The 11444-nt window shown below is 47.1% G+C and overlaps 1 protein-coding gene and 1 non-coding gene across 2 annotated transcripts; one reads left to right on the forward strand and one right to left on the reverse strand.

The window, feature by feature from the left end:
- On the reverse strand, window positions 1–133 carry LOC129637165 (small Cajal body-specific RNA 11). The gene has a single exon (XR_008707373.1). It is a non-coding gene; the product is annotated as a small Cajal body-specific RNA 11 (non-coding RNA).
- A 7272-nt stretch (window positions 134–7405) lies between these two features.
- Window positions 7406–9983, forward strand: FRAT1 (FRAT regulator of WNT signaling pathway 1). The gene has a single exon (XM_055559881.1). It carries the CDS (start codon window positions 7582–7584, stop codon window positions 8413–8415), a length of 834 nt encoding a protein of 277 aa, XP_055415856.1. The 5' UTR covers window positions 7406–7581; the 3' UTR covers window positions 8416–9983.
- Window positions 9984–11444: the final 1461 nt, after the last annotated feature.

Raw genomic sequence — 11444 nt, forward strand, 5'->3', positions numbered from 1 at the left:
ACTGTCCCCTCATAGCAGCCCTATTCTTAGGACAGCCCTCCTAAACTACTGAGAGGGAGACTGCTGTGTATCCTGACAGCCTCCCCTGTTAAAACTGAGCACAGGGAAGCAGAGAAAGCGTAAGTCAGGACCACATCTCTCCATTCTTTATTCCTGTTCTGATGGCAGATCTGACTGGGCCAAGCATAACCCAAAATCCATCAGAGACACTCATAGTCCTTCAGTTTTTTCCACTGAGTCTCAGAACTACCCCCAGCAATCTTCGGTAAATTTCTCCATAGCTTAACACATTCTAAACAATTCCTCAAAACTATTTGCGCTAGTTTCCTAGGGCTGTTGTGATAAATTATCACAAACTTGGTGACTTAAGACAACAGAAACTTGTTTTCTCACAGGTTTGGAGGCCAAAAGTCTGATATAAATAAGGTGTTAGTTGGCAGGGTCAGTTCCTTCTTGGGACTCGGGGGAAAAGCTACTTAATGCTTTCTCTTGGCTTTTGGTAGTTGCTGGCAGTCCTTGATGTTCCTTGGCTTGTGGTAGCATCACTCTAACCTCTGTCTCTGTCCATACATGGCATCCTCCTGTGTGTCTCTGTGTCCAGATTTCCCTCTTTTTAAAATATTTATTTATTTGTTTTTGGTTGTGCTGGATCTTCATTGCTGCGGGAAGGCTTTCTCTAGTGGCAGTGAGTGGGGGCTAGTCTCTAGTTGCGGTGTTCGAGTTTCTCATTGCTATGGCTTCTCTTGCTGTGGACGGAGCACAGGCTCTAGGTGCTCGGGCTTCAGTAGCTGCAGCTCAGTGGCTCTAGAGCAAGGGCTCTGTAGTTATGGTGTGTGGGCTTAGGTGCTCTGCAGCATGTGGCATCTTCCCAGACCTGGGATCGAACCCATGTCCCCTGCATTGGCAGGCGGATTCCTAGCCCCTGTACCATTAAGGAAGTCCCCAAACTTCCCTTTTTTAAAAGGACATTAGTCACTAGTTGAGGGCCCACCCTAATCCAATTTGACCTCATCTTAAATTGATTACATCTTCAAGGACCCTGTTTCCAAGTAAAGTCACATTTACAGATTGTCATTGGACACAAATTTGGTGGTGACTGTTGTTTAGTCGCTAAGTCGCGTCCTACTCTTTTTCGACCTCCATCAACTGTACCCATTAGACTTCTGTTCATGGAATTTTCCAGGCAAGAATACTGGAGTGGGTTGCCATTTGTTACTCTAGGGGTTATTCCTGACCCAGGTCAAACCCACATCTTTTGTGTCTCCTGCACTGGCAGGCAAATTCTTTAACACTGCACCACCTGGGAAGCCCCATGAATTTGGAGGGGATCCTATTCAACTCAGTACACTACTCAAGTCTCCATCTCTGGGGCCGCATCCCTCAAAACCTCTCCAATCTTGAGTCCTTTCTACTTTTATAAACGGCAAAATATTCCACATTACTGCATCACTGTTAGCCCAATCCTTTAATCCATTTTAACTACTGAGTTACAGACCTAACTGTTCCTAGCACCCTGTTTAGCCTGTGGGCAGTTATCTTTCCCAGCCTATAAGCAGCCTCTAAGACATTTTAGAGAAATTTTGCCTTCCCTGGTGTTTCCAGCTTTCTCAGCTGCTACTCTACAGAGGTGTTTAATAACTCATTAGCACCTTTTTGCATCTCAATGTGAATCCCCTAAATCTCTTAAATTTTCTCTGTACAAATTCCTCCTCCCTGACCAACCCAGCTTCTAGAGCCTCTGGTCTGGGGGGCAATGAAATGAGGGGTATAGGAGCAAGCCTGTGTCTGCTTTCCTATTTCCGAGGCCCATTGCTCAAGGATGCTGCTGACCTCAAAAACAGTGGCAAGTCTTACTCCTCCCATATAGTTTGAAATCCTCCACAGTGGGCAAGAATGTAGTCAACCCCCAGCAGGCTGTCTACATCTTTTTAACACTGGATTGTGAATCTACACCACTACCCTGTCAGGCATTAGACAATATGCTGGCAGGGTGTATACTTCCTCCTGCCTTCCTTCCCAACAGTCAGCCCAGAGCCCCCTGTGCCCTGGCCAATTCTAAAAGAATTCACAAAAGTAGTTGCTCCCTTTCTGTGGCTTATTTTTTTTCTCTAACATTTTACTCTAAAATGTTCCAAACTGTCAATAAATTGGAAGGAATTTAATAGTGAACAACCCTATTACTCAGCACCTAGATTCTACCATTAACATTTCTTAGCATTTAAAAAATTGAGCTGTACTTCACATAACAGAAAATTCACTTTAAAGTGGCTTTTGAAGTGTACACTGTGGGGCATCCTCTGGTAGTCCAGTGGTTAGGACTCCATGCTTCCACTGCAAGGTCTGAGTTTCGATCCCTGGTCGGGAAACTAAGATCCCACAGTTGCACAGCAAAATAAGTAAATAAATAAAATCAAGTGTAAACTTTTGAAGTGTGTGCTTTAGTGGTTTTAAGTGTATTCACTATGTAGTACAAACATCACCACTAATTCCTGAACATTTTCGTCACCTCAAAAGAAATCTCATGCCCATTATTAGTCTTAATTCCCCTCTCTTCCCAACATCTGACAACTACTAATCCACTTTCTGTCTGTACAGATTTGTTTATTCTGGAAATTTCATATAAATGGAATCATACAATAGGTGGCCTTTTGTGTCTAGTTTCTTTCGCTTTTGTCTTCAAGGCTGACCCATCAGTCAGTTCAGTCACTCAGTCATGTCCAGCTTTTTCACCCATACTGTATATAGGTTCACCATACGGTAGCACATAACTGTATTTTATACCTTGTATGATCAATTACATTCCATTGTATGAATAGATAACATTTTATTCATCCACTCATTAGCTACTTAACATTTAGGTTGTTCTACTTTGAAGATATTATGAATAATACTGCCGTAAACACTTGGGTACAACTTTTTGAATGACTACGTTTTCAAATATCCCACGTATATACCTAGGAGTGGAATTGCTCGATTATACAGTGACATTAGCATGTCACTATACACGCTTTATCATATATCTGCCTGTCCTAACCATCCTTCTATCTATGTATCAATCCATCTCGCGGTTTTGGGCACTTGAGAATAAACTGAAACCATCAGTATACCTCACTCAGTGTGTCTATTAACTAGAAATCAATATTTGTGAAGTTTTTTCTTTTCATGTTAAAATTTACATACAATGAATTCTAACTGTAGGATTCAATGAATTTCCTGGGAAACCTGGAATCAAGATATCAAGATACAGAACATTCCCACCATGCCCTGAATCTCCTTCAGGACTCTTCCAAGTCAGTCCCTGCTACTGCCCCAACCTCTCCAAAGGCAATCAGTTTTCATGAATTAATTTTACTTGTTCTGGAACTTCATATAAGGAGGATTAAGCCATATATGGTCTTTTTTGTCTGGCTCCTTTCAGTTAGCATACTGTTTTTGTTTTTTAAACATTTATTTATTTGGCTGCACTGGATCTTGGTTGCAGCACTCGGGATCTTCAGTCTTCATTGTGGCTTGCAGAATCTTTAGTTGTGGTATGTGGAATCTAGTTCCCTAATCAAAGATCAAACCCAGAACCCCCTGCATTGGGAGCACAGCACCTTAGCCACTGGACCACCAGGGAAGTCCAACTACCATACTGTTTCTGAGGCTCATTCATGTTACTGCCTGTAGCGATACTCCAGCCCCTTTTGTTGCTGAAGAGTATTCTGTCACCATCATCATGTGAATGTGCTATGGTTTATCCATTTGCCTGTTGATAAATCACTTATGCACTTTCTGATTTATGGCTTTTATGAATAAAGCTGCTATATTCATCTGCCTATAGGCCTTAACATGGACCTATGATTTCATTTCTCTTAGGTAAATATCTAGCTTTGGAGTTATATCATAGGGCAGGGGTATGTTTAGTTTTGTAAGAAACTGCCAGACCTTTTCTCAAAGTGGCTGTACCATTTTCACATACAGAACGATGCATGAGACTCACAGTATTTTGAACCAAAAAAATCAAAACAAAAATTCTAAACTGCTACTAATTATTTTCATTTTAAAATTTTAATTAAGTTCAGAATATTCTAGCTAATAACTGGCTGCGCTGACCACTCTCAAATGACTAATGATTATAAATGAGGGAATGTCTTCAATTTACATAAGGTATACGTCAATTATAACTCAAGTAAAGAGAAATGACCCATTCATAATAAAAAACGCTCAACAAATGAGAAAAAGAAGGGAACATCCCCAACCTGAGAAAAGGCCATTTATGGAAACCTAGAGCCAACATCCAGAGAAGGCAATGGCACCCCACTCTAGTACTCTTGCCTGGAAAATCCCATGGATGGAGGAGCCTGGTAGGCTGCAGTCCATGGGGTCACGAAGAGTCAGACACGACTGAGCAATTTCACTTTCACTTTTCACTTTCATGCATTGGAGAAGGAAATAGCAACCCACTCCAGTGTTCTTGCCTGGAGAATCCCAGGGACGGGGGAGCCTGATGGGCTGCCGTCTATGGGGTCACACAGAGTCGGACACGACTGAAGTGACTTAGCAGTAGCAGCAAAGCCAACATCATACTTAATAGTAAAAGACTGAATACTTTCCTTTAAGATCAGGGACAAGACAAGGATGTCTGCCCTCACTACTTCTCTTCAACCTTGTTCTAGAGGTTTCAGCCAGAGAATTAGGCAGGAAAAACAAAAGCCATCCAGATTAGAAAGAAATAAACCTTCATCTGTCTGCAGATGATATGATCTTGTATACAGAAAATCCTAAGGAATCCACTAAAATAAGATGATGATTTTTAAGATGTCCTGTAGAAGTCCAGAATTTCAAGATTTAAAAATTCATTTGCTTTCTTCATACTGCCTCTTCCTTTATTCTCACATTCTTCCCTCCAAACTTGACAAAAATAAGCCCAACTCTTTTTTAACAACTTCCCACCTCTTCCCTCCATCCCACTCCTCCTTCAAGGTTTGCTCCTGTTATTATCATCTTGGAACTGCCCACAAAGACCCTTGTTTCTACTTACCTGGATTCCCAGGCTCCAGTTTTTTTCCAAATAATGCTAGTCTCCTGCTCCATATTTTAAAGTAGTTCTCTACTGCCTGGCTTCTGTGTTTGTATGTGTGTACTTTGTGGCTAATTGTTAAAACAGCTTTATTGACATGTAATTTACATGCAAAAAACTCTTTCATTTAAATGAGTTTTTACCCTCAGAATGGGAGAAAATAATAGCAAAGGAAACAATTGACAAAGGATTAATCTCCAAAATATACAAGCAGCTCATGCAACTCAATGCCAGAAAAACAAACAACCTATTCAAAAAGTGGGCAGAAGACCTAAACAGACATTTCTCCAAAGACACACAGATGGCTAATAAACACATGAAAAGATGCTCAGCATCACTCATTATTAGAGAAATACAAATCAAAACCACAATGAGGTATCACCTCACTCTGGTCAGAATGGCCATCATTTAAAAGTCTACAAACAATAAAAGCTGAAGAGGGTGTGGAGAAAAGGGAAACCTCTTGCACTGTTGGTGGGAGTGAAAATTGATACAGCCACTAATAGAACAGTATGGAGATTCCTTAAAAGACTAGGAATAAAACTACCAGATGACCCAGCAATCCCACTACTGGGTATATATCCTGAGGAAACCATAACTGAAAAACATACATGTACCCCAACGTTCATTGCAGCACCATTAACAATAGCTAGGACATAGAAGCAACATAGATGTCCACTGACAGATGAATGAAGAAGTTGTGGCACATACACACAATGGAATATTACTCACCTCTAAAAAGGAATGCATTTGAGTCCATTCTAATGAGGTGCACGAACCTAAAGCCTATTATAAAAAGTGAAGTAAGTCAGAAAGAGAAAAATAAATATTGTATATTAACACATACATATGGAATCTAGAAAAATGGTACTGATGAATCTATTTGTAGGGCAGCAATGGAAACGCATACATAGAGAACAGACTTTGGACACATGGGGGAAGGAGAGAGTGGGACAAATGGAGAGAGTAGCATGAAAACATATACATTACCATATATAAAACAGCCATTGGGAATTTGCTGTAGGACTCAGGGAACTCAAATCACTCTGTGATAATCTAGAGCAGTGAGATAGGGTGGGAAGTGGGACAGAGGTTCAAGAGGGAAGGGACATATGTATACCTATGGGTGACTCATGTTGATGTATAGTAGAAACCAACACAATATTGTAAAGCAATTATTCTTCAATATGAAATTGTTCAGTCGCTAAGTTATGTCCAACTCGTTGCAACCCCATGAACTCTAGAACACTCCATGAACTCCAGGACAGGGTTCCCTGTCCTTCACTATCTCCTGGAATTTGCTCAAACTCATGTCCATTGAGTCAATGATTAAATTAAAAATAAATTTTTTTAAAATAAATGATTTTTAGAAAATTTACCGAATTGTGCAACCATTACCATAATCCTTTTTTGGAATATTTCAATCACCCTGTTATTATCCCTCCCCTATGTTCAGAAGTTAGGCCTGAGGGGTTTTGGGATTTTTACAGGTTTTAAAACTCCAAACAATACGATGATAAAGAATCGTTTTCTATCTCTCTTTCTTTTAAAAAATGAAGTCTTGGTTAATCATTAAACCAACCAGGATATCTTAGAGGGTTACCATGGCCCTGTCTCCATTTCCATCCAAATAGCTGACCATTTTCCTCTCCTGCTACCCACCCCAGAAAGGATACTCCCCTATTGGGTTGAGTCATTCTTAAAAGAACTTTCTAGCTCGCCGCTCCTCCCAAGACGAGCAACCTCCTCTACAGTCCCTGTCCAGGTCCCCACATACCCACGCTCCCGATCAAAAAAACAATCAGTGGCTTTTCTTTGCCAATTTTCAATCCGCCACCCCCATCGCACCACAGGGTCCCCTTCTTCCTTTTCATCTGTCAGCCTCGTTTCCCTAATCTCCAGACAGATCCCTAGCCTGACGCCTTCTCTCCATCACTAGCCTCACTCACGCTGCAATCACTTCCCAAATGCCGGCATCCCTAACCTCAAAAGCGTAAATGGCAAAACCAGACAAGTTGACGCGCCTAGAGAAGTGTGTGGGTGTGTGGGTGTAAGTGTCTGTGCTTGTGTGTAGAAGAAACCAACAGAGGCCACGCCGGTGTCCATCTTCTGGAAATGTCAATCATGCCAGGCTCAGAGGGCGAAGATCGGCTCCCCAGTTCCCCCCGCAGACAGCATTCAGGGCTGTAAAGCTCAGAGGCAGCAAAGCTTCACCCAGGACTCTTGCCCAGAGGTTGCCCCGGCCCCCAAATGTACGGAGCACCCCTCCCCGGTGTGGTGGTAGGGCCCGGCGGCGACGTCACCCATTGTTTACAAATCAACCCGAGCCGGTAGGATTCCGGCTCCCGCGGCTGCAGGCGCGCGGCGCGAGTGCCTGGCGGGCTCCGGCTTCCGCGTCCGCCCGGGCTCCGGCTTCGGCCTCGGCACCGCGCCCGGTTCCGCCGCGGCCCACCGAGCCCCCGGGACAGCCGAGCCGCCAGCGACTCAACGCACAGCTCTGGGTGCCAGCGCGGGGGGCCATGCCGTGCCGGAGGGAGGAGGAAGAGGAAGCCGGCGAGGAAGAGGAGGAGGAGGAGGAGGACAGCTTCCTACTGCTGGAACAGTCGGTGACTGTGGGCGGCTCGGTTGAGGTGGACCGGCTGGTGGCCCAGATCGGCGAGACACTGCAGCTGGACGCGGCGCAGGACCGCCCTGCCTCCGCGTGCGCGCCCCCGGGGCCGCCACTGCAGCCCCCGCGGCCCCCGGCGGCGGTGAGAGCGGACAAGGCCCGCGCCCCAGCGCAGCCGCTGCTTCTACCGGCCGCGTCGATCGAGGCTGGGGGCCCGGCGCCCCTGGGGGCGTTGCGCTGCGCCCTCGGGGACCGCGGCCGCGTGCGGGGCCGGGCTGCGCCCTACTTTGTGGCGGAGCTCGCCGCAGGCCCCACCGCGCTGTCCCCATTGCCCCCTCAGCCCTGCCTTGATGGGCCTTTGGGAGCAGACAAACGGGGTTCCCCGCAGCCCCTGTCGGGCCCTTGCCGGCGAGGTTGGCTGCGGGACGCAGCTGCCTCCCGCCGCCTCCAGCACCGACGCGGGCTACAGCCTCCAGCCCGCAACGGCGACGACGACCCGCACCGGCTCCTGCAGCAGCTCGTGCTCTCGGGGAACCTCATCAAGGAGGCCGTGCGGAGGCTCCATTCGCGACGGCTGCAATTGCACGCAAAGCTCCCCCAGCGCCAGCTCCTGGGCCCTCTGTCGGCCCCAGTGCATGAGCCCCCTTCGCCCCGCAGCCCTCGCGCGGCCTGCAGCGACCCCGGTGCGTCCGGGAGGAGGGCGCAGCTCAGAACAGGCGACAGCGTTCTAGTCCCCGGCAGCTAACACCTCGAGAGTGGCCACTGCGCGAGCCTCTGCCTGAAGGGCAGGGGGTTCCCCTGAGGGCTATATCTCTACTCAAACTGGTGAAGTCGCACTTCTGGAAGCGGGAAAATACCTTATATGAAGATGAGGAATCGAAAAATTGAGAATGTGTTCGCGGGAACTGAGGTCTAGGGCCCCGACGTGGTTGACTTCGTTGGTCCCACTGAAGGCAGATTACAGAGTGTACCCCAAGCTCGCAGTCAGTAGGACTCCTCATTGGTGTGACCAGCCCTGGTGGAGCAGCGTGCAGTTCCACGCAGCCTCTGGGGTCCTCCAACCTGGCAACCATGTGGCCGGAGTCCATGCTTCTCAGGATCGCGGAGCGCCCAAAGGACAAGGATGATCCCAGTTACTTGCTTTACCTTTCCAAGGCTGGTTCCTGATTCACTTTAAGAGAGGGGAACATTTGTAGATCATTTAAGGGAGTACCTCAAACTGCCAGACTTGAAATTTTACGACACTTTAAAAAAAAAAAAACGTATCTCGTGTGTTTTGAGGTGCTTGTTCTTGGTATAAAACACGCGGCACCGTGAAAGGACATTTTGGAGAACTGAATAGAAGTAACCTTTTCTCTGCACACCCCCACCCCCACCCGCTTTGCAACTGTCTGCGTTTCTCAGAGCAGCGGGGGAAGGCGGAGCGCCCAGGATGCTAATTGGACGTGGGGGTGAGAGGTCCTAGGGAAAGGTGAGGGCGCGGAGTGAACCCGCGGTCCTCTTAAATGTGTATTTTCACAGTCTGTCCGCCCCTCCTCGGGTTCAAGGTCACCATTTCCTGGGCGCAAACGAGATTGTGGGGCTCTAGCAGGGCAGAGTCGCCCGGTTCTGCCTGTACTCGGAGTAGTACGCGGTGTTTTGCAAGTGCTGGAGTCTCCTGAGGACACGGGCACCGCTGCCACCGCGGGTTGAGGGAGGTGGCGACGTGCTAGGCGCCGGTGCCTCCTGCGGGCGGCCGCGCCCCGGGCTTTGACGGAAACTGCCCGGAGAAGTGGCCTCGAGTCCCTCCTCTTCCCCTCCGCTCTGCTGTCCAACTCTAGCTGGTGGCGCTGCCGCTCCTGGGGGCCCAGGCTGGGGGCTGGGAGACACCACGTGATGGGGCACTCCAGGGACACACAGCCTAGCGCAGCAGCTTATAATGGGCTCTCCGGGGCCATTTGCAATAACAGCTGCAATTCCCTGGATAGATGGAGTTGATTTCCTCCCTCTGCCCCTCCCCCAAGCCATGCCAGCTTGCCTTTGTAAGTGAAGGAAACCGAGTAAAAAAATGTGACCCTCCGAATGGAGAAGCTGCAGAATTTGCCATTGTGAACCTGGTGAAGTGCTCGTAACATAATGTTAACGCAGTCTAAAGGCTCTAAGACGGTATTGTTGATGTTTTAGTTTTATAAGATTCAATGGCATGTTCGTCATCCAGATGTGGCTATTGACATACCTACACTTCGCACCGGAGTGTCTGGAATTGTGGCTATCCTGATTATAGGATGTTAACTTAACTGAAATATCTGTTTTTAATAAATGTGTTGGGTTTTTTGTTTGGTTTTATTTTATACTTGGCGGCGGTGGGAAAGATGCACAGAACACATTTCTCTGATCTCCATAAACATGAAAACACTTGAAATCCTTGTCAGGCCTGACTTGTGGATGGTAATTAGAGCGCCTTTGTGTCTGAGCAGCTCCCTAGTTAGGGTCTGCGCCGGCTGGGTGTGTATTGGTGCTGGCATGAAATTAAATGAAAGTGAGGTCAGGATTTGGACCAGTCCCATTCACTAAAACCTTAGAGCTTCTGGATTACTAGTCAGTGCTGGAGAAGCTGCCCCTGACTGTATTAGCAAAGGACATCAGATCAGTCAGTCACTGCAGATTGGGAAGCTTATCGCTTTTTTCTTTCTACTGTGGTCATTAAGTGGACTTGTTCCACAAGGTGGCCCTTTAAGAGCTGGGGTCAGCTCTTGGTTAGGGGGTACTCAGGGTGCAAAGGTGCAGTGGGAAAGCTGCCTGGGCGGGGGAGGGGGAGGGTATGAAGGGACTCCTCTCTTTGCCCTTGGCACATTTACTCACAGTTTCTCCCCAGCAGCCCATCTCTATCCCTCCGGTTCTCAGTTACTTCAGTCTGTTTCCTCTGGGAAGAAGCCATGCTTGACAACAGGGCATCCAGAGTTCAAGTCCCCTTATTAAATGGGGACCTTGGACAAGTTGCTTAACCTCTATGGGCTTCAGTTGCCCCATTTGTATAACAGATGAGAAATGAAATGATAAGAAAACGAGTTCCTTGTGACTGGCACATCCTGGAGATACAATAGTCTCGTCCCTACCCCTTCCTTCCCAGGACTGTCCCTTGGTAGCCAATCGACTGGGTCCTTGGTTTGTCATGAAACAAGGGCACGCCATGATCCGAAGAGTGCTTTCTGGATAGAATGCTATATGATTTAGAACCCTGATTTCCTAACTCCCTTTTGGACTCAATGCCTATTGTTTATACCTCCTCATTCTCTCCCTCCAAATGCACACACAGACCCTAATGGTAACTGCAGAGTACACCAAGGCAGCCATCTCCCTCAACCTCCCCAGGAAGGGTTGTGGGGGAGTCAGTCCTGTGCTACTCAGCAAGGGAATGGTGACTCTGGAGGCTCTAATACAAACTGAAGAGGGATGGGGGGCCGGCTCCAATAATGCAGTGGGCTATCACCTCCAGGCACTGGGCAAGAGGAAACTGATCAGCTGTCAACTTCCCCTGGCATTGGAGGAGCCCTAAGGTCCTTGCTTCTTAACATGGGTGGTATTCCTGGAGGTCAAAGAGTTAGGAGCAATCCAGGGTCAAGTTAGCCATGATTCAATACCACTGCCCAAACCATGCTGGCTTCTTGTAAAGATGGTTAAGGCTAGATTCAACTATAGTGTTCACATAATACAACCCCCTTCTTCAAAAAGGAATACTGGAGAAAACTAATGCCTACCATGAGGTACTTTAACTGCACTGTGCCTAGTGGCTCA

This window comes from Bubalus kerabau, chromosome 22 (assembly GCF_029407905.1).
Source record: "Bubalus kerabau isolate K-KA32 ecotype Philippines breed swamp buffalo chromosome 22, PCC_UOA_SB_1v2, whole genome shotgun sequence".
In the NCBI taxonomy this organism is placed as follows: domain Eukaryota; kingdom Metazoa; phylum Chordata; class Mammalia; order Artiodactyla; family Bovidae; genus Bubalus; species Bubalus kerabau.